Here is a 24,586-nt window from a genome sequence, read left to right on the forward strand (position 1 = left end):
CCGGCGGACGGTGGCGGGGAGGGGAATCCCGGTGCCTTCGCTCAAGTTACTAATTTAGGTTAGGATTTTTTTAGTCCTCGCAGGTGCGGCACTTCAGTGGATGGTGGCGCATCTTCTTTGAGTTTGTCTTCCAAACTCCAATCTTCCTCGAGTTTGTCTGTGTGATGTAGTCGACAGAGTTTCGACGTAGATTCCTTGCATCTCTTTTAGGGAGGTGAGGTTAGGGTTTCTCGTCAGGTGCTTCAGATCTATGTAAGGGTCGCGGCTCCAGGGCACTGGCCCTTATGGGCACGTGCACCAAGACTTCAAGGATGTCATCGACAAGATCAAGCCGGCTCCAATCAGGGAGTGACGACAGCGTCGCGCGGCTAGTTCTGACGGCAGTAGTGGTTATTCGGCGGTTTCAAAATATCAATGTAATTATTATTATGTTTGAGAAATTTTGTATTTTCGGTGAATCTTCATAATAGATTTGATGCTTTTTGTAATTAAAAAAACAAGTAAAGAGGATGATGATGAACAGATCGATCGTTGCAAATTTTCCGCAAATCTAGAGCCGCTCCCCAATGGAGCTCAGCAAGGGTGCATCATTGCGCCGGAGCTGGCCGCTCGGGACGGAACACTACTCTCACGTCGAGCTCCTTGCCGCTACCGCGGACAGGGACGCTGCCGTTGTTTGTCAGCTGGAAAACAGAGTGCCGTGGCTCCCGTAAATACAAGATAGAAAAAATAACAGAGCATCATTCATAGTACTGTACTGAATATTGACTGAATTCAACATAAGCATGAACTGCACAACCACAACATAGATGTGCTTATGCTAGACATTTCATTGTCTAAAATAGCTAAATGAGTTGTTCCAACAAATTGGTAGCCAAGATACATTTTTGCAGAAAAGCAATAGCGCTGACGTTGTCTTTGAGATCAGGTAGTCCTTCCAACCACATCCAAGATTGATCGTTGACGTAGTAAGCAACCAATTGGGTCTTTGAGATAGGGGAGTCCTTCCAACCACATTGAGATTCATCTTCAACTCGACCTTATCCTTATGAGCGGAAGTGGATATCAGGAGAAGCCGTCGCTGACCCTGCTGTCATCTTCTTCCTCAACAAATCCACCTCCTCGCTGGTCCGTGGATAACTCGAAGGACGAACCTCCATGTGAGGGAACTTCTCGGCACAAAATTCGCACACCTTCCTGTCGTGTAGGGATACCTCCCTGATGTTCACCGCAGCTTGAATTACACGCATGACATATCCCGTGAAATTGTCATCGGACTGGAAGCCATAGATAATTAGCCTCGCCAGATTCTTGTGCTTAAAATGAGGATCAGATGGCTCCCACTTCACATCCGATATTTCGGACAAACTCTTTTGTGACTCCATTCGGCACTTATGGTCCCATACTGTAATGCAGAGCTCCTCTACGTGTGGTGCAGCTTCAAGAACGAACATTGTCCAAGAGATATCACATTCTTCGGGGTGGTGATCCAGCTTCAGAAATCGGAGTTTGGCAAGCACAGGAGCAAGGACTTTTGGGCATTCTGGTTGAACCCAAATCTGTGAGAGATAAAACAAATTAGAAGTAATAATGCATGCAATTTGTGCATAAATTGCATCATCAAGTGATGCATATGTTACTACCATCAGATATAAACATCATACATGAATGGGAAAGAGATGATTAGAGTACCTTTTCGCTTACAAAGTCCAGATACAAATCGCTTACTGTGGGTGCACTAGCAAGCAGCTTGCTTAAGTTGAGGATCTTGCCTGAAAGGTTTGCATTAGCAAGACTGAGCTTCCAAAGCTGAGGGACAAAACCAAGAACCAAGGGATTTTCATCACAGGGCCAATGATTGTAGGTCATCCGCTGGAGCTTTGGTAGACAGTCAAGCACCACTGTTTTAAATTCCCCAAAGGTGATAACAAGCTCAACGAGTCGAGCGTGTTCTACATGCAGCACCGAGCGGAACCCCCCATCACACTCGAAGAAAGACAGGGACTCGAGCTGCTTGCAGGTGCTAAGAATGTTGGGTATGTTCGATTCACCAAACCTCAAAAACCGTAGATCCAGCCGCGTGAGACCAGCAAATGCATCCTGGCAATCACGAACAAAATCATTGAACTGCTGACCAAAGAGCAGGCGATGGGCATCAGTGCAACATCCGTTATCCCTCAGTGGCATGATCTCAAACTCAGCTGCATCCAACTTCTGGGTCGCCATGGCGAGGCCGACCGATTTTCCGATGGAGAGACAGCGAGAGGGAACCAAGAAAAATTTGAGCTTCAGCTTGCGAACGGTGATCTGTGGAGACCTTGTACTAAGGATCTTGTCCGTCACGTCAGCCACAACACCATCCATTTGAACCAAATCACGAGGGCTAAGATCAATTACAATTTGCGAGAGCATAGTTGGCAGCTTCTGCATTTTCTTCGAAAGGATGCAGGTTCTTACAGCATCAAGGGTACCAACTCTCTCGAGGATGTTGATCAGCAAATCATTGGGCAGCTTGCTTAGCCTGTCCTCCGCATTACCAGCTGTTTTGGCAGACTGTGTTTCCACCGTCTCGAGGATGTTGTTGACCAGCACATCATTGGGCAGCTTGCGTAACCTTTCCTCCCTATTACCAGCTGCTTTCTTCGACTGTGTTTTCACCGTCTCACGGACTTTGACCACAACATCACTTGGCAGCTCGCTTAGCCTTTCCTCCCCATAACAAGCTGCTTTCTTCGACTGCGTTAAGGGGACGGATTAGTCATCAGTGATAGATTGATAATTTGTAAGAACAAATAAAGCACACAAAAAAAATGACTTACATCACGGCTGCGGCGGCGATCTCTATTGAACTTCATGGCGATCCGATCTCAAAAGGAACAAAACAGACAACTTGCGTCGACAAACAAAACGCCAGCAGTTATTCTTGAAACGATGCTCCTTTGGTGTGTGACAATCGTCGAAAATCAGGATTGAGTGCTTATTATAGCCTCCTCTGAATCCGATCCAACCTGGCATACAATTCGTAAGTCAGACTGATTTACCATCGTTTCACAAGAGGCGGGCATATTAAAACAGCACTTTTTTCTAATACAAACCGAAATTGGTCCTTTTCTTCTTCGAATCCGATTACAGAACGAGATTGCCACATGTGTTTCCTTATTACTACTTCTTCGAATGAATCCGACCACAGAACAAACTTGTACTAGTTTTGTTTTTCATGATTGCACTTCTTTAGCGGTTAATCAGCGCATCTCTAGCCGGTCCCTCGCGCTGGTGCGTCAATAAGAGCATCTCCAATAAGTGCAAGAGCATGCTAGCCTAGCCGCCGGCGTGTGTGCTTGCCTGCGTCAGTAATTGCCAGTGCGTGCGTGCCGCCGGGTGCCAGAAGAGGAGGGCGAGAACGGAAGGGAGCCAGGGAGGCCATACCTGCGCTCGGGGCGGCGGACGCTGGGGACAGGGGCGCGTTTGGAGAGGAACCACGAGAGCGACGGAAGGGCGCGTCCGCCTTCAGTGCCGAGAGCGAGCCGTCCAGCGTCGGGTGCGGCAAGGAGGACGACGGCGTCAGGCGGCGGCGAGCGGCGCGGCACGAACCGTGGCGGCGTCCGGGGAATTTGCGAACAGAGAAGCCGAGGACCGAGCGGAAACAGGCTCGGCTCGGCCTCGGTCGCAAAACGGGCCCAAATTTGCTGCTCGGCTCGGCCTATTTCCTTCTCAACCTGAGCTGGAGTGGGTTTCGGGCTGTTCTCGGGTGAACATTAAAATCAGAAAAAAAAAAACCACTAGAAAGCCCGAATCCCTCTAGCCCTCTTTCAATCGGCTGTCGCTGCCCCTGCCACCACGAATGACTGGATCTAGCTGTCGGGGTCGCCGACGAATTGACGTCAGGGGGCACCGCCGAGTCAATGTGAGAGGGGCCACTACTGTTGGGTCGATGTTACGGCCAGAACGGGGCCGCATAGCTACTCCCAGCACCCACTTTTTTTTAAACCATGCAGGAGAACTGGGACCGCATAGCTACTCCCAGCACCCACTGGCGCGCCAAGCTCTAGATCCATGCCCGGCCTGCCACCACCGAGAAAGAAGAAGTACCACATCATGCAATAGCGGCCATGAGGGACGTGTGTGTCGGAGATTAAGGCTCATGACAGTGAAAGTAGCACTGGATCAACTCCTTCCAGTCATCGGAGCACGCTGGTTGTGCCTACGACGTGACGGTGGTACACCTCCATGGAAGCCGAGCAAGGATAAATTTGCCCCTCAACAGCGTCGCTGTCCCGAAGTTCGTCATCGTTCCCCTAACGGTTTCCTTCCGATGGGTATGGGAGAATCGGAAGACCTTTGAGAGGATCAAGGCAGTGCACGCCGACGAGGCCTACCACTCCTAAAGAACTGAATAGCATTGACCAGCCAATTCATATCATCACAGGCGCGCGAGTGGCCTATCTGTGACTCGGGGTCAGTGATGAAAGATTTATCACCGATGATGAGTCCCTTTAGTTATCCGGTAACGGGTAGCAGAAAGATTCTCTGCCTCTTTCCTCAAAGTGTGACCCTGAGTTATCAAAGCCATGAGAGGACGTGCACCGTGACAAGGGTTCCTATGAAGCTTTTTTGAAAGTATTAAATTCTAGTTTTTGGACCGGATCGTTATCACCTTTTCTACTGAAGACTTATAATAAAAATAGGAATGAGTATGAGGTCTTGATTCTTACAACCATATGTTTATGGTCGGGATCACCATGATATTAATTTGGGCTCTAGAAGACACCCGTTAAAAATGTGCTTGCAACGAGACAAAGTTGGGGTGTGCCCAAATTACGTTTTGACCGAAACGCGCCATGCATCAAGAGTTAGTTGTCCAACCGTATGCCCTATCCGTCACGCAGGGTTACCTCAAAGATAAATCTGACATGAACATTGGACGCCTAATGACTGCACCACATGTATCCCAAAGGATTGACTTCACGCTACCATACTAAACCAAGTTCAGGCACGCCATGGCAAGAGTTCCAATAAAATTCATTGATTTTTGGCATGATCATCGACTGAAGTTGAGACCAAATTTTTTGAAAGAAGGCAACCGAAAGGCCATCAGGGCAGACGCCGAACCCGCCATCATGGCGACGATTGCCCCCCTCCCTGCACCCCACCTCTTCTGGAAAGAATGACAGTGCCAGCTCCCCATTCTCAAGGTCAGGTACCTTGGCCGCCACTGGCCAAAAGTCAACTGCCAAGGAAATCCCATCGCGGGGTTCCTCAAAATGTCCATGTCTGCATTATTTTAGAGATAATCTTTTTTCCTTTTTTCTGGTTGTCTGGACTAATTTGAAGTTGGGATCATACATTAAGGTTGTGAAGGCCCACCTATTACTTATTTTAGGTACAAGTTCCCCTTTTCTGGTTGTCTGGACTAATTCTAGAAATGCTCATTTTCCCCTTTTCTGGCCTCTAGTACTTATTTTAGGTACAAGTTCAAGATTGGTGTCCCACGCGTTACAAGATTCCCATGTCTTTGCACCACAATATTAGACTAGGGGTACGATGCTTGGGTTGAAGTACTTGGTGGTAAAACTTGGTAAAACTTGTATGAGATCAGCTTAATTGCACGAATATGGCTGACAGTTTATTCTCCAAAAACATCATGTGCATATTTCGTTTGCTACTTTATCATGCCCAAAAGGCGCAAGTGCTAATTTACTTCACTACTCCCAAAATGAAATAAATTATGATCTTCCAAAGTGGTGCCATATATTAGGGGATTGTTTTACCTTTTCTATAAGTAAACACGCTCACTTTATTGATTAACAATACTCATCGGGGTACAGTGTAGATCTTATTATTTTTTAACACATGTAGTTTCTTTTTTTGCATGGCAATACGTGCTTCATTTATATATCATACAATGTAGATTGGGGGACTGATGGAGCCATAGATGACGGCCTTCAGGAATACCTAAGAGCGTATTTAGCAAGGCTATGTGCCTCGAAATTGGAAGATCTTTAGTGGGCCGCATATGAGTGTTCTTCATAACCTTACTGTTGTGTTGAAATGGGCCTATTGGCTCAATTTTGTAGATTAGCCCAAGCCCAATCTTAATAGGTCCACCACAAGAGAGACATACACATATCTACATCGTCTGCCCTAACGCTGTCCCCTCCCTACCCACCCTCCGCACCATCCGCCGGCGGCGGCCACCGGTCTCCTCGCCGGACTTGTCCCCTAAACCAGCTCCGCTCCAGATGCTACCTTCCAGATGAAGAAGGAAGATCTAATCCATTCAGCAGTCGGATTCGAAGAAGGAAGGGACAGGTGCCAATTTCGTTCTGTCCCAAGATTCCAAGAGGAAAGGGATCAATTTCGGTTTGTATTAGAAAAAGGAGCTGTTTTTCTATGTCTGCGTCGCGTGAGATAATAGTAAATCGGCCGGTCTACGGATTCCATACCGGCTTGAAGAGGATTCGGAAACCTCCTCCGTCTCCGTCTCTTCTTTTGGGATTGGGATCCGAGGAGGCTATATAACAAGATCAGGCTGGGCGCCGGCGATTGTCGCACACAGAGGGGTCATCCTTTCAAGATTCTTTTTTGTTTATGTTCTGTTTATCCTCGCAAGTTGGTCTCTTTTGTCATCGCATCAACATGAAGTTTAATAGGGGTCGCCGCCACCGACGGAACGTAAGTCGGTGCTTATGTTTTGTTTCATTCATTCATTTTATGAAAGTCAATTTATCGATCTATCACCGATGACTAATCTTCCACCTCGCAAAATGCAGTCGAAGGCAGAAGTTGGTAGTGGAGGCATGCTAAGCAAGCTGCCTGGCGATATACAAGCTTGTAATTGGGACAGGCTAAGTGAGCTGCCCGCCGATGTGCTGCTCAACATTCTCGAGAGGGTGGGCACACTTGATGTTGTAAGAACCTGCATCCTTTCGAAGCAGATGCAGAAGCTGCCAGCTATGCTCTCGCAGATCGTCATTGATCTCAGCCCTCGTGATTTGTTTCAAAAAAGTGATGTCGTGGCTGATGTGACCAACAAGATTCTTAGTAAGAGGCCTCCACACATCACCATTCGCAAGCTGAAGCTCAAATTTGTCTTGAGTCCTTCTCGTTGTCTTTCCATCGGCAAATCCGTTGGCCTCGCCATGACAACTCAGAAATTTGATGCAGCTGAGTTTGAGATCATGACGCCGCTGGATTTCCATCTTTGCACTGATGCCTATTGCCTGCTCTTTGCTAAGCAGTTCAATAATTTTGTTCATGATTGTCCAGATGCATTTGCTGGTCTCACGCGGCTGCATCTACGAAATATGAGGTTTGGTGAATCAGACATACCCAACATCCTAAGCAATTGCAAGCGGCTGGAGTCACTGTCTTTCTTCATGTGTGGCGTGGGGACCGGTTCGGTTCTGCATGTGGAACACACTCAACTCGTCGAGCTTGTTATGTCCTATTGTGTATTCAAAACAGTGGACCTCAGCTCTCTACCAAAGCTCCAAAGGATGACCTTTGGTGATTGGCCCTGTGATGAAAATCCGTTGGTTCTTGGTTTTGTCCCTCAGCTTTCCAAGATCAGTCTTGCTAATCCAAACTTTTCAGGCAAGACCCACAACTTAAGCAAGCTGCTTGCTAATGCCCCTACTGTAAATGATTTGTTTCTGGAGTTTCGAAGTGAAAAGGTACTCACTCTAATCATCTCTATCCCATTCTTGTTTATTGTATGATGTTTATATCTGACGGTAGTAACTTATGCATCACTTGATGATGCAATTTACTCACAACTTGCACGCATTAATACTTCTAATTTGTTTTATCTCTCCCAGATATGGGTTCAACCAGAATGCCCGAGAGTGCTTGCTCCTGTTCTCGCCAGATTACGGTTTGTGAATCTGGATCACCTTCCTGAAGAATGTGATATATCTTGGACAATGTTCCTTCTTGAAGCTGCACCGTCGGTAGAGGACCTTTGCATCATAGTATGGGATCATAAGTGCCGAAAGAAGTCACATGAGAGTTACTCCAAGAAAACAGAAGTGAAGTGGGAGGCATCTGATCCTGATTTTAAGCACAAGAATCTGGCGAGGCTAACTATTTACGGCTTCCAGTCCGATGGCAATTTCACAAGATATGTCAGGCGTGTTATTCAAGCTGCGGTGAATATCAGGAAGGTATCTCTGCACGACAGGAAGGCATGCCAGCTCTGTGCTGAAAAGTTTCCTCATGCTGAGGTTCGTCCTTCGGGTTATCCACAGACCAGCAAGGAGATGGATTCGTCGAGGAAGAAGATGGCAGCGGCGTCGGCGGCGGCTTGTCCTGATATTCACTTTTGCTCATAAACGGTTGATTTGAACATGAATGTGGTTGGAAGGAGCAATGTTGGTTTTCTGCAGTAATGTGCTCCCTCTTGTCCATAAAAGTAGACGTTTTAGACCGACCATACAAGTCTCTGAAACGTCTTATATTTATGAACAGAGGGAGTATCTCGTCTACCAATTTGTTGGAAGAACTCATTTAATTCCCGACAAGTGAACAGATAAAATAAGCACATCTATGTTGAGGCCGCCCGTGCTTATGTTGAATATACAGTCAATATTCTGTTAATTTTTTTCTATCTTTTATTTTTGAGAGCCACTGCACTCGCTGTTTTTCATGGAAATGCAAACGCAAGCTTTGCTGCACAGTGGTCTGTTCCCAGCGGCCAGCAAGAGCAGTTCCTTGGGAAATGCTTTGCTGAAGATTTGCAGCTCTCGATCAGTTCATCATCGATCTTTACACTTGTTTTTTTTTACCACGAGATGTACATGACCTGATGTGGGGTTAGCGTCTTCGCACGTTGGCTATTTGTCCAGAAAAGAAAGCTCCTGTTTGTGTGCACAGAAGAGATTTTAGTGCTTGTTTACTTCACCGGCTATAGCTAGCACGGCTGTCCTGGTTCGTTAATTGTACTCAAACGACAGACGTTTCTGATCAAGGTGCTTGCAGGAATATATTTTTAGGAGAAAGGTATTTGGTGAACGTCCTGAAAATAGAGATATACTTCCTCTATTTTTAAATATAAGTTTTTTCATAGATTTGAATATGGACTACATACGCTTGAATATAGACGTGTTTTAGAATGTAGATTTACTTAGTTTATATTAAAATCTCTAGAAAAACTTATATTTAAAAACGGAGGGAGTAGAACCAAATGATTAGAATCGCTCGGCCATGATCAATTCCCTCCCCACGTGTGGCCAGTTTTCTTTTTCTTTTTTTTTGCGTGCTTTGCAAGCCACGTCTTCGCTTCTCTTGCAAGTCCAAGGTAAAAAGCCAAAAAAACAAAATGCTATGAACCATTTAGTCTAGCACACATTTTTTCATTACACACAACACACGTTCTTTTCTTAGTCGCACACAACACCACATGCTATATGTATCTTTGTACTATTAGTTGTAACTCAAACAAATAGCGATCAGACTGATTATTCTACCGTTTCCCTTTACATTACACACTACTTCCTCCGTTCCTAAATACAAGTCTTTGTAGAGATTTCATTATGAACCACATACGGATGTATCTAGATGCATTTTAGAGTGTCAATTCGCTTATTTTGCTCCGTATATAGGCCATAGTAAAATCTCTACAAAGACTTATATTTAGAAACGAGGAAGTAGTTCACGTGGCTTCACGATGTTTCTCCACATTCTCCATCGGGTCACATTTTTCTTTTACTTTTTACACTGGTTCATGAATACTCAACTTAAAGATATTGGGTATTCTCATGCGATAGTTATCAGACGGCTTGTACTATGGTTACTAGCCTGCTCCTGTCATAGTTATCAGTCAGCTCATGTCATAGATATAAACATCATGGTAACTTTCATTCAGGAAAAAAGTGGTTTAAACATACCCCAGTAATTTTTGTGTAAATATCATGATAATATACGCATCACAGACCTGATAACTTATGTAACTTTGACACAAAAATATATCGTTGAAAAACATACCTCCGATAACTTATGTGTAAATAATATGATAATATACGCATCACAAACCTGATAACCTACAAACAAACACCATGGTAACTTTTTGACCAGGGGGAGGGGTGAAAACTTATCACCGGTAACTAATGTGTAAATACTAAATTATATAACAATATATACACCGCATACATGATAACACACCGCTGTAAATTTTTGACCCCAGGTTTTTTTTATTAAAAACATACTCTGATAACTTTTGTGTAAATAACATGGTAATATGTGGAGGCAGGCGTTTGTTCTATAGGTGTGCATACACCCAATATGGAAAATAGTAATTAAATAAAAATTCTAAAATCTAAAAATATTTTGGAAATAAACTAAACCTTCCATTGTACTTGTGGAAAAATTCCCAAAAAGAAACAAAAAGAACTTTGATAATCAGATCCACCATCACCTGCTAACGCAGCATAGCCACCCCTCCTAATAATCCCTGATTTGCAAACACTTATGAAACAGTGAATCTCTCTTTCACGCAGGGAAAAAATGCATATAGTTACCCCATGCTATATAAGAATCCAAGCAAAAATGACCCTTTTTTGCGAGAGAATTTTTCAATCTATTCATAATCATAACCAAGTCTATGGACCACCTAGCGACGGCTGCAAACACTGGAGTGAGCCGAATGCATGCCGTCATCATCGGCCCTACCTCACCGGAGTCGAGCAAACCTTATTGTAGTAGACAGTCGGGGAAAACGCCATGGTAAGGCCCCAAAGAACCAGTGCAACAGAGCGGCAACCATCGCCGATGAAGAGAGTCTCAGATCAAAAAGATCAAACCTCTAAGCACATGAAAGAAGACGAAAACTGGATCCGAATAGATCCACTGAAGACCAGCACCAATCCCATGAGATTTGACAGTGACACACCTCCACACAACCTCCGACGATGCTAGACGTACCATCATGGGACAAGAATCAGACATGAAAGACATTATTACTACTGAGGGACATCGTCACTGCCACACAGCCCCAATCAAGAAGCGGATATTAGTGATCTAAAAACCAGATATTCAATTCTTTAGTTACACTAGTCAATGTGTACATTCAATGCATGTTAATTTAAAAGTATATTAAGTGGATGCGGATACTAATTAGAATATTATTTGCGTGTTATTATGTGATTAGCACTATATTTGGCATGAAATTAACTGCAAACGTCTTGAGCGCTCGATATTAAGATAGTCTAGGTCGTTGGATTGACATGATTTGATGGCCGAGATTAATTAGATCTCTCCTTTAGGTCTTTTTATATTGGTATAGATTAATACTAATGTAACTAAAGGTAGTACTAATGTAATTAAGCAGATATTTCCTTACAGTAATCTAGTTTAGTTATATGAATCTTTAGATCACTAAATTAGTGATTTAAAAAGCGGATATTTGATTGTGAGCTCGGGCTCAGCTGATCTCGAAATCATCACCACACCCTAGCATGTAGATGTGTGTCGGTCTTTGTATTTCTGTCAGGTATAGCACATGCAACTAACAGACCGTATAATTCGACTTATTTACTGATAATGATGCCACTGCTACAACACGTAGTTTCATTTTTTCTTTGATCTACGGGCATCGATAGTAAGACAAGAAATGAAAATGAGAGGTCAACTAATTACGATGTGTACGCGCTGGGTGTTTTATGAATCAGCTGCAGTTGCATGCAAAATTGTCGTCTAAAGTTGTGATAGTAATCTACTGGTGATGATTCATCTTGTTAGTACAACTTGATTAGGATGACATTCTACAGCTGTGTCTTCCGTTGGTAAACAACGTGAGGGAAAGGGTTGGGGAACAAGTCTCGGAGCATAAGGGTAGGCAAATGTAGAGAAATAAGAAGGCCGATATTGTTGATTTTGTTTGCCAAGTCTCCTTGTAACCTCGCGCTAATGCAGAATCAAAGTTGAAACGGGTATTTCTATAGCAAAATCAGTACTCATTCCAATCATCAAACGGCAGTATCTACTTAACAGACCCAAATAGAGCAGATCATAACTTCATCCATGCATCACAATATAAGAAAATTGCAACGACACGGGCAGAGCAATCAAAATGGCACCAAAACTGCATCAGATGACATTAATATCCAACAAGAGTCAAACATCACAGATAAGTATCACAGACCACTCAACACCATGAGTACCCAATGATTCAAACAGATCAACTAAGCTGTGAAAGACTGCTATCTGCTGTGGACCTGGAAGACTGCAATCTGGAGAGTGGACCTTGGAAGACTTGCTATCTAAAGACTAGACATGGAAGGCTTGCTATCTGGAGACTAAACCATTCTTTACGCAATTTCTTCAAACAGAACAAGAAAAGTGTGAATACAAAACAAAACAACAAAATGCCAAACGGGCAGACACCAGAGGTATTGCAAGACTAGTTCGCACCTGTTATAGTTGAAGACAAAAAAGAAGGGTAACAGGCATCTACTTAGCAGCGCCCGCAGCACCTTTTCCTGGAAAACATAGATACGTAAAAGAATGATACATCAAATGCTACAACAGTAATTAAACGGTTATACCCTCCAGAAGCAAAGCAAGATAATCAGACACATCGCCTTCATCCAGGAGCACCTGCTCTTGAACTTCAGGCACCGCCTCAGGATCAACAGCCTCAAGAGCCTCAGCAACTCCGGCTAGGTCCAGAACCTCAAGAACCCCAGGATCCACGTTTGTGGCATAATAAAGCTTGGTTCCCAATTACAAAGTAATAGCCAAACCAATCTATCACAAATCCAAGGTGTAGTTTGTGTCATAATGAACTTTGAAGGCTTAAATGCAAACTACTGATCATAAGCAGTCTACTGAAGTCATATCTGAACTCTCCTATATATAGTTAGTTTTTATAATAAACTAAGTGAATAAATGCACACAGCTCAGATAAAAAAAGAATCTGAACTCTCTTGCTAGTTAGGGGCATAACAAGGTTTGGTAAATCACATGGACAACACCAATCAAACAAGACTAAAATAGCATCAAAACTCAGCAACCTCTAGTTCTGGCATAAGTGACCAATTACCAAGTACTCATCAAATAAAACTACCACAGTGATAAATATCAAAATAAAATCTGAACTCTCGAACCTACAGTGAAGGGTATAACGAAGCGTAGTGCATAAATGCAAATATCAGATTAACCACCACCTCTAAGACATCTGAACATTCTTTCTAGTTAAGGGCGTTATGAAGTATACTCATCAAATAAGACTACAACAGTCAAAAAATATCTCTGACCTCCAATTGCAAAGTACAGACCAAACAAGTCTACCAGCCTACCACAGTGACAACTACTATACCACTAGCCTGTCTCAAGATATACCGAACTGCAAAGCGGAGTAGTCAACAAAACAAGACTACAAGTGTCGACTAATGTCTCTAATCTCAGTTTGTTGCATAATAAAGCGGAGATTAGAGACATTAGTCGACACTTGTAGTCTTGTTTTGTTGACTACTCCGCTTTGCAGTTCGGTATATCTTGAGATAGGCTAGTGGTATAGTAGTTGTCACTGTGATAGGCTGGTAGACTTGTTTGGTCTGTACTTTGCAATTGAAGGTCAGAGATATTTTTTGACTGTTGTAGTCTTATTTGATGAGTATACTTCATAACGCCCTTAACTAGAAAGAATGTTCAGATGTCTTAGAGGTGGTGGTTAATCTGATATTTGCATTTATGCACTACGCTTCGTTATACCTTCACTGTAGGTTCGAGAGTTCAGATTTTATTCTGATAGTTATCACTGTGGTAGTTTTATTTGATGAGTACTTGGTAATTGGTCACTTATGCCAAAACTAGAGGTTGCTGAGTTTTGATGCTATTTTAGTCTTGTTTGATTGGTGCTGTCCATGTGATTTACCAACCCTTGTTATGCCCCTAACTAGCAAGAGAGTTCAGATTCTTTTTTATCTGAGCTGTGTGCATTTATTCACTCAGTTTATTATAAAAACTAACTATATATAGGAGAGTTCAGATATGACTTCAGTAGACTGCTTATGATCAGTAGTTTGCATTTGAGCCTTCAAAGTTCATTATGACACAAACTACACCTTGGATTTGTGATAGATTGGTTTGTCTATTACTTTGTAATTGAGAACCAAGCTTTATTATGCCACAAACTGGAATTAGAAACATTAATCGACACTTGTAGTCTTGTTTGTTGAGTACTCCAGTTTGCAATTGGGTATATCTTGCCACAGGCTAAGGGTATAGATATTAGTTCTGACTGTGGTATGCTGGTAGCCTTGTTTGATCTATACTTTGCAATTGGAGGTCGGAGATAATTTTTTACGGTAGTCTTAGTTTTTATCAAACTTTGTAAAAAAATAGTGTTCAGATGTCTTAGTGATGGTATTGGTTTATCTGATCTTCGCATTTATGCATCAAGCTTCCTTATACCCCTAACTATAGGTTGATTTGAGCCTCCATAGTTCATTATGATCCAAAATAGGGGTTGGTAGAGGTTTTGTAGATTGGTTTGGTTAATAGCATGTGTTTATTTTCCAGTTTGAATGATGATTTTGCAGTATTCAGTTCTGGTCGCTCCTTTGCATTCATTCTCATTTCAAAATGAACATAACAGGGATGGTACCTGTGCGTATGTTCTACAATGGGGGCATTGGTGGGGAAGCCGTCATACTTGGGGAACAGGATGAGGGTCTATGGCAGGCGGCCGAGGTTCAGGAGGTCGTGGACTTAGGCGGAGAGGCTGAGCCTCTTGAGGCCGTGGATCCTAGGGTGGGGCCTGAGGTTCTGGACCTAGCCGGAGTTGCTGAGGCTCTTCAGGCTGTTGATCCTGGGGCGGTGCCTGAAGTTCAAGAGCAGGTGCTCCTGGATGAAGGCGATGTGTCTGATTATCTTGCTTCGCTTCTGGAGGATATAACCGTTTAATTACTGTTGTAGCTTTCTGTTTTCCAGGCAAAGGTGCAGCGAGCGACGCCAAGTAAATGCATGTTACTCTTCTTTTTTGTCTTCAACTGTAACAGGTGCGAACTAGTCTTGCAATACTCTCTGATGTCTGCCCGTTTGGCATTTTGTTGTTCTGTTTTGTATTCACACTTTTCTTGTTCTGTTTGTAGAACTTCGCCTCTAATGAAGAAACTGCGTAAAGAATGGTCTTAATCTCCAGATAGCAAGCCTTCCATGTCTAGTCTTCAGATAGGAAGTCTTCCAAGGTCCACTCTCCAGATTGCAGTCTTCCAGGTCCACTCCAGATAGCAGTCTTCCACAGCTTAATTGATCTGTTTGAATCATTGGATACTTTCATGGTGTTGAGTGGTCTGTGATACTTATCTGTGATGTTTGACTCTTGTTGGATATTAATGTCATCTGATGCAGTTTTGGTGCCATTTTGATTGCTCTGCCCATGTCGTTGCAATTTTCTTATATTGTGATGCATGGATGAAGTTATGATCTGCTCTATTTGGGTCTGTTAAGTAGATACTGCCGTTTGATGATTGGAATGAGTACTGATTTTGCTATAGAAATACCCGTTTCAACTTTGATTCTGCATTAGCGCGAGGTTACATGGAGACTTGACAAACAAAATCAACAATATCGGCCTTCTTATTTCCCTACATTTGCCTACCCTTATGCTCCGAGACTTGTCCCCCAACCCTTTCCCTCACGTTGTTTACCAACGGAAGACACAGCTGCAGAATGTCATCCTAATCAAGTTGTACTAACAAAATGAATCATCACCAGTAGATTACTATCACGACTTTAGACGACAATTTTGCATGCAACTGCAGTTGATTCATAAAACACTTAGCGCGTACACATCGTAATTAGTTGACCTCTCATCTTCATTTCTTGTCTTACTATCGATGCCCGTAGATCAAAGAAAAAATGAAACTACGTGTTGTAGCAGTGGCATCATCATCAGTAAATAAGTCGAATTATACGGTCTGTTAGTTGCATGTGCTATACCTGACAGAAATACAAAGACCGACACACATCTACATGCTAGGGTGTGGTGATGATTTCGAGATCAGCTGAGCCCGAGCTCACAATCAAATATCCGCTTTTTAGATCACTAATTTAGTGATCTAAAGATTCATATAACTAAACTAGATTACTGTAAGGAAATATCTGCTTAATTACATTAGTACTACCTTTAGTTACATTAGTATTAATCTATACCAATATAAAAAGACCTAAAGGAGAGATCTAATTAATCTCGGCCATCAAATCATGTCAATCCAACGACCTAGACTGTCTTAATATCGAGCGCTCAACACGTTTAACATGCAGTTAATTTCATGCCAAATATAGTGCTAATCACATAATAACACGCAAATAATATTCTAATTAGTATACGCATCCACTTAATATACTTTTAAATTAACGTGCATTGAATGTACACATTGACTAGTGTAACTAAAGAATTGAATATCTGGTTTTTAGATCACTAATATCCGCTTCTTGATTGGGGCTGTGTGGCAGTGACGATGTCCCTCAGTAGTAATAATGTCTTCCATGTCTGATTCTCGTCCCATGATGATACGTCTAGCATCGTCGGAGGTCGTGTGGAGGTGTGTCACTGTCAAATCTCATGGAATTGGTTCTGGTCTTCAGTGGATCTATTCGGATCCAGTTTTCGTCTTCTTTCATGTGCTTGAGGTTTGATCTTTCTGATCTAAGACTCTCTTCATCGGCGATGGTTGCTACTCTGTTGCACTGGTTCTTTGGGACCTTACCACGGCGTCATCCCCGACTGTCTACTACAATAAGGTTTGCTCGATTCCGATGAGGTAGGGTCGATGATGACGGCATGCATTCGGCTCACTCCAGTGTTTGTAGCCATCGCCTAGGTGGTCCATAAACTTGGTTATGATTATGAATAGATTGAAAAGTTCTCTCACAAAAAAGGGTCATTTTTGCTTGGATTCTTATATAGCATGGGGGTAACTATATGCATTTTTCCTGCTTGAAAGAAAGACTCACTGTTTCATAAGTGTTTGCAAATCAGGGATTATTAGGAGGGGTGGCTGTGCTTCATTAACAGGTGATGGTGGATTTGATTATCAAAGTTCTTTTTGTTCCTTTTTGGGAATTTTTTCACAAGTACAATGGAAGGTTCAGTTTATTTCCAAAATATTTTTAGATTTTAGATTTTTTATTTAATTACTATTTTCCATATTGGGTGTATGCACACCTATAGACCAAACGCCTGCCTCCACATATTACCATGTTATTTACACAAAAGTTATCGAGGTATGTTTTTAATAAAAAAAACCTAGGGTCAAAAATTTACAACGGTGTGTTATCATGTATGCGGTGCATATATTGTTATATAATTTAGTATTTACACATTAGTTGCCGGTGATAAGTTTTCACCCCTCCCCTCCAGTCAAAAAGTTACCATGGTGTTTGTTCGTAAGTTAGCACTAGCCTGTCTCAAGATATATCGAACTGCAAAGCGAAATACTCAACAAAACAAGACTACAAGTGTCGACTAATGTCTCTAATCCTAGTTTGTTGCATAATAAAGCTTGATTACCAATTACAAAGTATTGGGCAGACCAATCAACCACAACTACCAAAATATCCAACGTGTAGGTTGTGTCATAATGAACTTTGGAGGCTCAAATGCAAACTACTAATCAAAGTCTACTGAAGTCACATCTAAACTCTCCTACCTATAGTTAGGTGTTATAATATACTAAGTGAATAAATGCACACAGCTCAGATAAAACAAGAAAGTGAACTCTCTTGCTAGTTCCAGTCATGACAAGGTTTGATAAATCAAATAGACAACACCAATCAAACAAGACTAAAATCGCATCAAAACTCAGCAACGTCTAGTTCTGGCATAGGTGACCCAATTACCAATTACTTATCAAATAAGACTACCAGTCATAACTATTATCTGCTGTAACCTGCAATTGCAACATACATATCAGACAAGGCTACCTCTAGTCTGTGGCAAGATAAACCCAACTGCAAATTAGAGTACTCGCTACCAGTACCAACTAGTGTGTCTAATCCCAGAATCTACCTGCAATTGCAAAGTATTGACCTAACCAGACTATCACAATAACATGTAACCTGTCCACCAATGCAATTTGAGAGCACAAAGTAGATAAATTACTTACTTCCCGGCCAGTTCCTCCCGTAGGTCCGGTTCACCTTCTTGCGCCTGGCGAACTAAGGGACAGGGCAGGTAGGTCTCATGTCAAACATCGCATCTGCAATCGAAGAAAAAATGTTGATCAAAGATCAAGCAGCGAACAAAAACCCCAGTAATGAACAGTGTTCAGATGAAGTAAACATGCGCAACGTGATTACCAGAAGGTTCCAGGAAAACATGTGTCCCATCAAAGCGGGTGTACACAGGGTCCTGCTTGAGCCTCATCTTGGAGCACTGCCTGAAGAAAGAAAATAAAACGATTGGACAGTCAGAAACAGGAACCACATCAAATGGATAGGAAACCCAATCAGATGAGTGACTTGCTCGGTATCGAACATGCATGAATCGAACGAAACTAGACGGCTTGCAACAACAAACCAAAACTAACAAGGAAAATAACCTCGGATCCAAGGGAACACACCAACGAAACCCTTATGTGCTTGCAAGAGATGCTAATCCGAGACGAAATCGGTTCACCACACCAGCTATTCGGGGAGAAACACGCCTGGATCCAACGTTTTTTTGACAAAAACGAGACGAGGTAGTCGGTCTTCCGCGAAAAATTCAGATCAAAACGCAAGCGAGTCCGGGAGGAAATCCAGTCATCAGAAGCCATGTTCGGGGGAAACACTCTTGGATCCAACGATGAAGAGGAAATCGAACAACTGGATGCCCTCTTCGGGGGAAAACCCGCTCAGATCCAACGGTAAAACCAGGCGAAACGAGATCGGTTTTCCTAGAAGACATGGGATAAAAACGAAGCGAATTCGAGAGACAACAGGTGCCATCACACGCCATTTTGGGGGAAAACAGGCTTGCACCCGGCGATGATGAACAGCAAAATCGAACGACTAGAGGCATCTACGGCGGGAAACTCGCCCGGATCCAGCGGCAAAACCAAACGAGACGAGATCGGTTTTCCTAGGAGACATCAGATCAAAACGCAACGAATTCGAGAGAAAACCGTGGCACCAGACGCCACGTTGGGGGAAAACAGCCTAGAACCCGACGATGAACACCGAAATCGAACAACTAGAGGCCATCTACGGGGGGAAACTCGATCGGATCCAACGGGCTTCGAAGAACAACAGATCAAATCTAAGACGCTGAGAACCAGAAAGGAGATCGGGAACGCTGGCTTGCATCCCCTACCTTGGGGTTGCTCCAGCGAAGCTACGGGAGGTGGTGGTGGTGGGGGGAGGGGTGGAGAGAGAACGGATCTGGATGTGGGGAGGGGGGGGCGGCGGCGCGGAGCGGAGGGGAGGGGAGAAGAAAGGGCAGGGCGCTTATATATGGTGCTAACCCTAACGCCCGGCGCAATTTTGGTTTTCCTTCACTTTTCTTTAATTTCACCAGTGTGTTTTTTATCTCGCTGCAGCTCTCGTTTTTGTGGCTATTGGGTCTTAAATTTCACCGGTGTGGTTTTCCTTCACTTTTCTTAAATTTCACCAGTGCTGCTCAGTTTTTTCTTAACCCTCTACTATCATTTTTTTGGTGGGCGCGTGTCGGGCTTTCACGTGTTTTCTGCTCAGTTTTTTTGAGCACTGAGGAGGGGAGTCATCCCCGTCGGCAAGCGCTCGCCGACAAGGGGCTGGCGGGAGGTCAGGGTCTCATGGAGCGAGGGCAGCTGCTGCCGAGCAGCTCTGAGTAGAGGGAGGCTAGCTGTTGTGGAGCAGCGGGAGGAGGGAGGGAAGGTGGTACCGGGAGGAGGATGACGGAACTTTTCGTCAGGGGCGTCAGTAGCAAGTGCTCGTTGAAGAGGTCGAAATCAGTCATCATCGATGGTCAAGCAGAAGGCAAAAGGAGTTATTACTCCTACCCCGGCTCTCATCTCCTTGAGTTAATTTTGAGATGGCAATGGGCACCCATCACATACGTATCTGATTTCATGGTTGACCAAAAGATTTCGTTGAGCCGGTCGAAGTTCGTCCACCTCGCCCGCGACCAGCGCTCGCCATCGGGGCCGGATTTTTTTGGCTGTGCGCACGTCGAACGACAACCGGAGGGATCTCAATTTTTTTGCCGGAGGGTGCTAGATTGCAGCGAGGGAAAACGGGTTTTGTCGGATGCGAACCTTAAAAGGGATTTGTATGATACTCCCATTTTTTTGTAAATGATACACTTAATTAGGCTGCTCCCAATGGACCGGTACTTAGATGAGATGCTAAGCATATTAAATAGCTTAGCAACGAAACTCCCCAATGCATAGGTGCTTAGCTTCTTGTAGCTAAGCTCCCTTCATTTAATGATTTAGCTACTAAACTCTCTCATGCATTGGTGAGTTTGCTTCATTTAAATGTTTTGCCTAAGTTCACGCGTTTAGCATTGGTTCTTCATGGGGTCACCAAACCCATCTCTCTTCTCTTAATTGCCTTGCCACATCAGATTTTTCGTCTACATGACATGCTTAGCATCCGTACAAGGTGGAGCATTGGGAGGGGTCTTAGACACATCATGTAATAAATATAAGCATCGATGCTTTCAAAACTTGATTTATTTTATTATGCACATTTCTAAGCACCTTGTATTATACAAGGTCTTACATACTTCGCTAAGGCTGATTGTAATGGGTATAAGTTAGTATGATATACTACCTCTCTAATGCATAGTATCATATATTAGTATTATAAATGACTTTATTTATTACCATGCATGACACATAGTGGCATGATATTTATTATGATACGGTATCATGATATGATATACTTAAGCAGCTCTTTTTTCATTTAATTATGTGTCACCTCATAAAATTGCCTAATTGGTATGCATAATACTAACTACAATATTACCATTACGACTAGCCTAAGAAAGAAATAGGAGCTCTCATAACTAGGAATCCCTAGTAAAAACAAATTACTCTTTCCCAGAAATTGAGTGGATCGAGCTTTTTATGAACTGCGCTGCTAATGGATCCCTAGTAAATTTCTATACAGGTAAACCATCAAATCCGTCAATCGTAATGACCATGATTGTCTTCATGTGCTTTAAAAACTCGCATTAAAAAGAACATCTAAAATAATTAGACTATGATCTGCAATGCTAAAAAATTGTTGAAATAAGTGAATAGAAGAATCATAGCCAATCTTTTTTGCATGGTAATCACAATCAATTCTTACTAACCTCTATATGAAGCGCAAGTGAACGACGGCGAGACCAAGCTAGTTTGGAACATGACGACGACGTCCTTCTTTTAGATCCGACAACCGGAGAAGCTAAAGCATCCACCCACACCATTAGCCACACCTGCAAAATAGAGCAATCAATTTTGCGTCAATGGGATCCTCGTACGTGCTTCCAGTTCATGTATTCCAAACATAGATTGCAGAATACGTTGTATGGTAAAAGCTTGCTGACATGGAGAAAGAGAAAGCAAAGTTTTCTTAAGAAAGTACTCCATACATTTCTAAATATTTATCTTTTTAGATATTTCAAATGGACTATCACATATGGATGTATATAGACATATTTTAGAATGTAGATTCATTCATTTTATTTGGTATGTAGTCACTTATTGAAATCTTCACAAAGATAAATATTTATGAACAGAGAAAGTAGAACGAAGATAAAGAAAGGCAAAAGGAGCGGGCAGCCTAGTGGTATGGACCCCGTGGACACAAAATCTGTCCTCTCAAACTGGTCACGTCTAAAAATTTGTTTTGCACAACCGGATATCTAAATGAGCAAACATCAAATCAACACAAACACATGCAACGCAAATTATCTCTATGATTCAACAATAATTGTTCAGCTACTACATCAGCACATGTCATTGGACTACCAAAAATCGACATGCTGTACCTACATCATAGCTATGGGCAGAGATCATGGACGGCTGCCCTTGCACTTCCTTGCGCCCTTGCCGTCTTTCTCGCGGCAGTAGCACTCGAAAACACAAAATGGATCTGGCTGGATCTACTCATCACCGGAGTTGTCTGGCATGTCGTTGTCCTCCTTCTCTTGCTTGAGGAGTAGTCCGGCCATGGTGCGGACCGCCCTATTTTGCTCCCGGACGAGGGCGCACGTGTTCCTCCTCTGTCGCTTTTGTAGGATGTGAGCATGAATGACCTCTTCCTATGCGGCGACGTGCACGGTCGCACCCGTCGCCTCTATCTATGTCGACGGCAAGACGGACATCGACCACCCTCATCCCCTTCTTCCCACGGCGGGCGCACTTGTCTCTTTAGCATTCAAACTCTGACGCACCGAAGATGGGAGGCTAATGGACCGCGATACCCCAGCCCCGACGGATCCGAGCGCCCATTGCCCTACAACAATGGATTTGCGTTGGATAAATCCCGACGTTGGTCGGGGGCACCTCGCGGGAGAGGTAGAGGTAGAGGGCAATGCCGACGGCTATTTCCTCCTCCACCTCGAATGGTACGACATCCCAGTCAATGAATCCAGAGTGGTCGAAGTCAGATCCGCTACTCGTCATGCCGAAGAAGGCCGGAGATCGCCGAAAGGGAGCTTGGGAACGGAGCAGAGCGAAGTGGAGTGGCTAGGGTATTGTCCGGAGAGCGAATGAGGATGAATATACATGAGGTCGAGACCATATTTAGACTGGATACCATTGGTACCGATCAGGTCGGATGTTTTGGGGCTGGTTTGAGGCACCCGTCTCTAACTTGGGTGCTGAGAACGTCTTCCCATGCAAAATAACCCCATGTGGCAAACTAGCAGCGGAGAGGAAGCCTTCAAGAGAGCCCCGTTTGCAAAGAGGAGTATGTTGCAATGCAGAAAGAAAATGCTGAACTGTGGTGGAGATATGTTGTCATGGGGGAGAAACCGAAAAACAAAAAGAGGAAGCAAGGAGAGAACCAAAGGGAGTGTGGCTATTTGTGAACAAGAGGATCGCGACAGTTTCCAAAAATCAACGGAAATGTTAACGCCACACATGTGGCATTTAGAAACCCGCCCACACACATTCGATGCCGTTCGATCCATCTGCACGAATTTTATAGAAATTGCAATCGGGGTCAAAATCCACGTAAGCAACCGGTGTTGCGTGGGCGAAACACTCCTCGCCCGAACGCGTGCGGCAGTTCACAATTCAGCCCGAACGCTTAGATGTTGAATCTTCAAGCATCTGCCGAAGGACCAGCGCACCTTATCCTCTCGCCTCAGGCCCCCACCCCCACTCCACTCGCTAGAGCGGCTGTGGCGGAGCCTTCCCCCTGCATCGACGGCGGCCTCCGCGTCAACAGCGGCGGGCATGGAGGAGTGCAGCTACGCGACGAGGAGCTCCGCTGCTCCCACGGAAGCCTTGCGCCGAGGAGCTCCCCTCCACCCACCCCGCATCGACGGAGGCCCCTGCTTCGACGGCTGCGGCCTCCCATGACGGCCTGACATGGAGGAGTGCGGCGGCGGCGCTCTCCCTTCGTCTCCGTGCGCGGCGGCGGCGCTCTCCCTTCGTCTCCGTGCGTGGCGGCGGCGGCGGAGGTGTGCATGCGCATAGCAGAAGGATGGTACCGCGAGCAGTTTTGGCGGCGGGTTCGATTCCGGCGAGGACAAGAAGGCCTCCGCGCTTGGGGCTGCACGGTCCGACGATGTTTCTGCTACGCAGGCGATTTGGGCTCGGCTCCACCCCCTGCAGAGGCCGGTGCCCCCGACGACTATCGCCTCCTGCCGTGAGCCCGAGCTGCCAGTGCTACCGCCGCGCTCTTGGTACTGCTCGTCGCAACCCCAGAGCAACCTCCTCCCACTCCTCCAGCTGGCGCCACTGCCCTCCATGGTGAGTCCATCCCCTGCTAGATACATCCGGGGGGCTAGCCGCTGGATGCTCTGCTTCATCAGTGTCGCATTGCCCCCAAAATTTGGCGCTCTGCATTTTGCTAACTGTTGCTGCTAACTGCTATTTTGGTCCATGTTCTGTAGCGTTGTTGCTGACTAATGTGTGCTAGTAGCTAACTCATGGAGATGATAGGGGGAATGGAACGATGTGCATTGGTCAGTAGAGATTCCCCTGGCTTCCTCCTAGCCTTGCTTTTTTCTGTAGCAACTTCATCATGTGAGAGGAAGCCAAGGGGATCACGAAGTTATGTAGTGGAGTTGCCATGAAACTTTGTTGCCATGGGCATAATATGTTACGAGTAGTTGCCATGGCTTTGATAAAAAAAATTCATGGCAAATTTTGAACATACATTTGCCATGGCAATTTTTCATCATTTTCCTTATCATTTCATATTCGTGGCAAATTATTCTATGAAACCATGGTAAATTTGAAAAAAAATCCAACTACAATTTTTGATTATGCATTTTTTCCATGGCAAATTTGATCATTTTTTGCGTTGTTTCACCTACACAACAATTTAATCATACTAACAGATGGCAAATATTGGTAAAATACCATGGCAAATTTGAACATGCATTTTTGCCATGGCAAATTTGATCATACATTTGCCATGGCAAATTTAAAATATGCATTTTTTTGCCATGGCAAATTTG

At 44.0% G+C, this 24,586-nt stretch overlaps 2 protein-coding genes across 17 annotated transcripts in view; one reads left to right on the forward strand and one right to left on the reverse strand.

Annotated features, from left to right (window-relative positions):
• Nucleotides 1-723: 723 nt before the first annotated feature.
• Nucleotides 724-24,586, reverse strand: part of LOC125515499 (uncharacterized) — a 29,444-nt gene continuing 5,581 nt past the window's right edge. For 2 of the 15 annotated variants that reach the window (XM_048680982.2, XM_048680983.2), the window contains 5 exons: nucleotides 21,263-21,385; nucleotides 9,982-10,037; nucleotides 2,820-3,008; nucleotides 1,693-2,736; nucleotides 724-1,559 (listed from right to left, as the gene is read on the reverse strand). In XM_048680982.2, the coding sequence (XP_048536939.1) occupies nucleotides 1,047-1,559; nucleotides 1,693-2,736; nucleotides 2,820-2,855 (1,593 nt within the window). In that variant the 5' untranslated portion in view covers nucleotides 2,856-3,008; nucleotides 9,982-10,037; nucleotides 21,263-21,385 and the 3' untranslated portion in view covers nucleotides 724-1,046. The other 13 variants (XM_087529076.1, XM_087529075.1, XM_087529074.1 and 10 more) reach the window with 13 other exon arrangements.
• LOC125515502 (uncharacterized) lies at nucleotides 6,159-9,801 on the forward strand. Of its 2 annotated transcripts, XM_087529080.1 has the most exons (4): nucleotides 6,159-6,672; nucleotides 6,771-7,041; nucleotides 7,267-7,673; nucleotides 7,818-9,801. In XM_087529080.1, exons 1-4 carry the CDS (start codon nucleotides 6,589-6,591, stop codon nucleotides 8,328-8,330), a joined length of 1,275 nt encoding a protein of 424 aa, XP_087385206.1. In that variant the 5' UTR covers nucleotides 6,159-6,588; the 3' UTR covers nucleotides 8,331-9,801. The 2 variants fall into 2 exon arrangements, with proteins under 2 accessions (XP_087385206.1, XP_048536952.2); XM_048680995.2 differs by having other exon boundaries at nucleotides 6,771-7,673.

This window comes from Triticum urartu, chromosome 6A (assembly GCF_056163025.1).
Source record: "Triticum urartu cultivar PI428250 chromosome 6A, HENAU_Tu73, whole genome shotgun sequence".
Lineage (NCBI taxonomy): Eukaryota > Viridiplantae > Streptophyta > Magnoliopsida > Poales > Poaceae > Triticum > Triticum urartu.

What these genes read in the sequence shown, in the direction of transcription:
- LOC125515502 (XM_048680995.2), top strand. Translation starts at nt 6,589, where the DNA reads ATGTTCTGTTTATCCTCGCAAGTTGGTCTCTTTTGTCATCGCATCAAC. An exon ending in GTCGCCGCCACCGACGGAAC is followed by an intron (nt 6,673 to 6,770) that starts GTAAGTCGGTGC and finishes CGCAAAATGCAG; the next exon opens with TCGAAGGCAGAAGTTGGTAG. An exon ending in TGGAGTTTCGAAGTGAAAAG is followed by an intron (nt 7,674 to 7,817) that starts GTACTCACTCTA and finishes TATCTCTCCCAG; the next exon opens with ATATGGGTTCAACCAGAATG.